The 6,197-nt window shown below is 39.5% G+C and overlaps 1 protein-coding gene across 1 annotated transcript; it reads right to left on the bottom strand.

Annotated features, from left to right (window-relative positions):
• Window positions 1–36: 36 nt before the first annotated feature.
• LOC104272060 (TBC1 domain family member 8B-like) lies at window positions 37–5,936 on the bottom strand (the record flags this gene model as incomplete). Its single annotated transcript, XM_009866943.1, has 4 exons — window positions 37–281; window positions 1,131–1,356; window positions 1,985–2,103; window positions 5,826–5,936. Coding segments are annotated over 4 exons (701 nt in total), but the record flags the coding sequence as incomplete, so codon positions are not given.
• Window positions 5,937–6,197: the final 261 nt, after the last annotated feature.

Genomic DNA, 6,197 nt, shown 5'->3' with positions numbered 1-6,197 from the left:
ACATGAGTCCAGACCAGACAGACTTGAAGTAATACGTTACCTCTTGGTGATCTGCAGGGGGTCGTGAAGGACTGGGTCATTTTCAAACGTCTCCTTGTCAAAAAGTCTCCTAACGGCATAGTTTGCCAGCTGTTCCATGAGAAGGAACGTTTCACTGATGTGCAAAAACATGGAAAAATAGTGGTCTTCTCCACGGGAGCACACATGAATGCTCTCTGTCAGAAGCACATTGGAAGTCTTCTGAAGTTTTGATATTTCATCCCAGGAGATAATCAGTTTTACTGAAAATAAAAACATAAGCAGATGTGAGTAGTAGCTTCTCCTTCGCTGCCACCCTCACATTAAAAAAAAGTAATAGTCAACAGCACTAATAAAATACAATTAAGTAACAGAGTTAAATGACAACACACTTAGAAAGGACTACAAACTCACAAGCACAAAGGATACTCTCTTCACAATTCCTATAATTCTATTAGAAAAAATTTTACACAAAGGAAAACGTTAAAGATACATCCTGTATGAAAACACAAGCTTACACCACCTGTTCTTTGCTCTCATGTGAAACGGCAAATTGCAAAAAAACACCATCACATAAGCTGCCCTACGTTAACAGTTCACCAGTAGGGCTCCTTATGGTAAATCAACCCTGTACTGGCATTTAGAGGAACTCTGCCCACTTCCCTAGCTTAGAAAGGATCCCACTTCCTTTATACTTTCTAGTTTTCACACAAATACAGTTCTAGCTCACACTATTAGAGGCCTTTGTACGAGGATTTCAAAGTAATGCTACACAGGAAACACAAGAGATATAGACAACTACCATCGGTGTGTGTGAAGAAATAACTGTAATCCTCAAAGACTGAATTAACATACAGACTAAAGATGATGGACAATTTTTAGTTACAGTCAAGTGCAACAGGACTGCCTTCCCTCTGAAGCTTATATAGAGGAAGAAAACCAATGGCTATGGTGTAGTTACACAAGCGTATTCACGTTTGCAGTTCTATTTTGTGTCGGCATCTGCTCCCATGGCAAAATAGCTCCCTTAGGACACAGGAAGAATCCTTCCCAATCTGAAAGACAACCAGTAAAATGTGAAGGGACTAGGCTTAGCGGCAAGGCTTACTTACTTTCTGCCCCCAGCAAAAATGAGTAAAAGCTAAGGAAGTTGGTACTAAGATAAAGCCATCCTTGACAGGGCACTCTGCCCTTCCAGTAACTGCACGAGTAATAGGTGACCAACTTCTCCTGCTCCGGTAACCCAAAACACTTTTCAAACTTCATAAGACCTTCACGAAACTTCTCAGGATCATCCTCTCTGGTAAAAGAACCTTTTCCCTCTTCAGCAATCAAACCCTGAAACAAAAGAACCAGTTACTTTACGTATGCATCCACGTGGGTGGATGTGATGTATGCACCCCCACACATACAGCGTGTGGCACTCTCCTAACAGGAGAGTAAGTTGTAGAACAGGAAGAATAGTCTGAGGATGAAGACAGGTCACAAATCAAATGTGCTATTTCAGACTCATCCACAAAGTTTCCCACACAACGTTGGCAAGGCACGCATTCCCAGGTCTTCTGAAACAGTTCGATTTTCCTCACAAAGTTGCAAGAATTCCCGGGTTAAATATTTAGCACATATTAAGTGAACTGTTGCACCTTCACAAAAATATACCATATGCTTCCCAGACATGATAAAAATTATTGTGAAATAACTTGTCAATTTATAGACCACTGTCTAGAGGTATCTGGTGTATCATTTACCAAGATGAGCTTATGTCAAACGACCTTACTTAACTGTGGGGCAGGTAAACAGGAAAGATGGAGTGTGTTGAAGGTGACAGCCACATACTGCTCAATCAGAAGTATGGAGCCTTATGATGCTGGCCTTTGATGTTCTATGGAGGACATAATATTTGGGTAAGTTTAGAGGAAAAAAAGTACTCAGCCTTTCCCAGTTATGAAATGTGTCTGTTACTTACTCTTATCTTTCCCTGGACAAAACTTGTAATATCTTCATTTGAATCAAATACTGATAACGTCTTCATAACATTGTGTTCTAACCAGTCCCAGTGCTCTGTTATTTCTTCTCTGCTGGATCCTGATTGAAAGAAAAAGTCAGTGTTACTTAAAATTAGGACGGACTTTAATCATTGCACTAAAAATATTCATCAAGAGAATACTTTGCAAATTCCTGACTCACAGAGTAATTTAGATACACAAAGGCAAACTGCAAGTCTCAAATTTATTGTCTGACTCTTGTGTACACTAAAAATGCATTTGGTGTAGACAAAAAAACCGCGCTGCTCTGTTTTCATCTTTCAAGCCCTTTCTGCGGCTGTATTTCTAGCCTTTACATCTAGGAGCACCTCAGCTTTGTCAACGCTGTGTGGCTCAGCACGGGAGCTCGGACTGACAGTTCCTTCAGCTCAGCAGAACCTCCCCAATACAGATGGCAGAACATCGCTAGAACACTCCTGGTCTAGAAGGTGGGAAATGTGAGATCAAACTCACGAGGCCAAGAAGAAAACGAAAACTTTGATATCCTCAGCTTTGATCATTGGGCTGTGACAGTTTCCAGAGTAAAATTCCAAGACTTAGAACTGCTGGGCAAAATCCCTTCTAAAGTGTGTGAGGATGCAAAGTGTCCATCACTGTTGCCAGGAAGGAAGCAGAGATTTCTCTGTGGATACTTGAAACAACCATTTACGCTGCTTCCAACACACAATCAGTTGTGCTCAGCACCAGTCACGGCTTTATCTCATTCTTTGTCAAACCACGTTGTAACTATATTTCTAACCACGCTAAAGCCTAGGCAACCACTGTTCAGGGAACGGTGTCATTCTACCTCTGGCAACGCTCTGCTCCCCAACACCATTTGGTTTTCATGCGGCTGCAGGACAGAAGCACAGTTGCACCTCATATGGAAAACACATCCCAGAACTAACTCCTGAGGCAGGAAAAAGGCTCACGGATTTATACAAGCTCAACAACATCTGGCACAACCAGAAGTTTTATTTTTTTCTTCTGGACCCTCTGGGACTCAAATACATGGGAATAAGGACTGTTTCCTTTCCTTACATTATACATATGCTGGAGGAGGAGTAACTTAAAAAAACTGTTACCAATAACCACAAGGAACGTAGAAATCACAGAGCCAAAGTAAAATTCAATGTTCCAAAAATGTAAATACTGCACTTTCACAAACCTTAAAGACAATCAACCGTGTTAGTTACTTTACGCTGCTCTTTAATCTAGGTTCCAGAGAATTCTCACCTACTGTATGGTGAATGTCACTGCAGCTTTACAGCAAACAAATCCCTATCTCAGCTGAACTTTCCAGAAATACATTTACATTACTGATTTACTTTAAATACAAAGGAACACTCTTGCCCACTAGCTACTTCTATTATTAATGTGGAAGGCTAATTTCAAAATGTCTATGTTAATTCATGCTATTCATTTCACATACTCATTACAAATTATGCAAGTGGTAATAGGTAAGTAGAGATGATACCAGTGGAACAGGACTAGAGGTCCAGCAAATTCAACACTGAGTCAGCTCTAAAGACAGCTGGCTCCCCATCAGATGGTGGGAGACAGAGGGCAAAAGAATTTACACAGGCTTGAACAAAAGGATTCTAGAATATAAATTAATTGGCAGTTTCACCTTCCACAGGAATGCTCACAAACCAAATCAGTCAGTATAATCACATACTATCCAATACCCCGAAGCAAGAACACACCTTTAACAATTTCTTTTTTCTCAAGTTACTTTATGAAGACTAATTACACAACTTCCAATGGACTCCACAGGATTAGTTACAGTTGCCTTGGGGATGAATAGAAATTGATTTAAATATGGTTAAATAGTTAGACTGCACTACAAAGGGTGGATTTGCAACAACACTTTAAAAAAAATCATATGAAGAGTAATTAACATAGCAATTAAATCACAAACGAATTATTCTTCTCAGACTACACATGAACACCAATTACTTGAGTCACAGTGTGAATCAGAGGCACAGATGTGACACAGTAAAGATGATTTTTTTAATAAATACTTAAAATTATTTAGGAGCACTGTTGCAGATCCATAATATATAATAGCAGGAAAAAATGCAGTCTCTTCAATTTTTTCACTTCACAGAAGGAACAATCTGTTTTCTAACACAAAGTACAACCACAACACGTAGCCTTTTGCTGTAAAGTATACTAATGCAGCACAGAACTGATACAAATTCAGTCCTAAGGGGAAGATTACCCTTTGCGTTTTCCCAAGGGCTGACTTGATGGCATTAGAAATCCCCAGAGTATATTTCCAACATATTTAATCAAAGCACCTTTCTGATAGCCTGTCACCATCAGTTCTGACTTCTTTAGAAGTAGTACTAAAATTTTATTTACTGACAATTTACAAACTGTTATAATCCTATCAACTTTATAAGGCTGCCCTTTTAAAGTGGCATGCAATGAATTACAATAAGTCCTTATTAAATGGTTCTTTCACTACTGCCCTTCAAGTAAGTCCTTGCAGAATGCGAAGAGAAGCAGAGCAGCGCTACAGCATTAACTGAACACCTAAAAGAACAAATCTGCATTTTCAAAGTAGCTAACTGCATAGAAGAGACAGCAAGAGGCATATTTTTTAATTTAAAGTGAAGCAATGAAGGTTCATAATAAAGCAATAACAGCAAAACCCAACATGGCAACAGTACAGCGCTTGGGAGTGGAACGACTCCTGCTCAGAAGTGTTTGCAGAATGGCAGATTTCCTGCGAAGCTCATCTTTTGCCACAGGAAACTAAAAGGAAGGCCTGTAGCTCGGACATGTCTAGATTGACTCTTGTTTCTTTAACAAACACTACCAATTAAAAAAAAATTAAAGCATAGAAAAATAAACTAAAATATACAGTTCTTTTTTACTGTAATTATAGATGTTTTCAGAGCTTCCAACAAGCCTTAGGTTAATTCCCAACAGTGAGTTTTTTGCATTAGACCATATGATAATATTAATTAACCTCAATCCAAGGATGCCTCAGAATTAAAAACAACGATGCCTGTAAAGAGTAAAAGAGTCCACTCAACTTTTGGAATGGATGCCTCTTTGGATAGTTATGTAGCCTGCACAAAGGAGTTAAGATTTGATTTTCAGGAGAAGCTGCAAAACTGAAAATAAATTAAAACTAAAAATAAAAAAAAATCCACAAACCACACACCACAACAAAATAAACCCACGCACACCATCGAAGAAGCTTGCTCTAGGAAAAATCACATACTCCACTCCCAAGGTCAATTTTTTTTTCTATTTCCTACTAATTAATAATGCAACATGAGAAAGAACTTCTTACACTACAAGAACAACAGATATGAGGAAAAATTCAGCTTAGACTGTGACTGGGAACCCAGCTCATTTTAACAAGCAATATAAATAGAACAAAGCATTAAGATAAGCAGCTCCTGCTAGTACCACCTACAACACACTTAGTACTCCCAAGGGTCAACTTATCCCTATCATCCTGAACTGTGCCAAGTTACACTCGCAGCTTACAGAAGAAAAAACTGTGCCTCTGTTATTCTAAGAGGCTTCAGTACCTGACAGACTAGAGCAGAAAGCAGGCAATCAGAAGGGTCCACAGATAGAGGCTGAAAAACTGGAACCACATGCTACTGCCAATCACAGGTCTGCAAATGATTTCAAACCATTTAAAGGTCACAGGAATGAATAACGAGGTGAGGGGATTCATCCAAAATTGGATCCCGTACTTTGTATCCTCATTTTTCACTTCAAAAACTCAGTGAGCTGCTAAATCCCAGTACGTACCACATGCGATGGACCAGTAGACTTGAGAGTCTGGTGTCTGATGCAGGATGCGAAATGGAGCGACTTTTGATGTAGAATCCAACACTGCATCTAATGTTCCCACGAGAAGACCTGTTGCGTTCAAGAAAATAAATACAGCACAGTGAAACTGAGGTTCTGAGATAGGCACTCCCTGCTGAGTCTCTTCTTAGTGAACAGGAATGCTACCCAAGTAAGGACGAATGAACCCTGAGAAAGTTAGAAGCACAAGTGAGCAAAGCAAAGTGCTCCCCAAGGAACATCTTCGGGAGGTGATGAGATTTTGATCCAGTAAAAGCCATTATAAGTACAAAAATGAGGTGAAGAAGTTTTTTGAGACGACCCCCTTGAAAG

This window comes from Apaloderma vittatum, unplaced genomic scaffold, assembly GCF_000703405.1.
Source record: "Apaloderma vittatum isolate BGI_N311 unplaced genomic scaffold, ASM70340v1 scaffold44533, whole genome shotgun sequence".
Lineage (NCBI taxonomy): Eukaryota > Metazoa > Chordata > Aves > Trogoniformes > Trogonidae > Apaloderma > Apaloderma vittatum.
The sequence above is the reverse complement of the archived record's forward strand: the minus strand, read 5'-3'. Positions and strand labels throughout refer to the sequence as shown.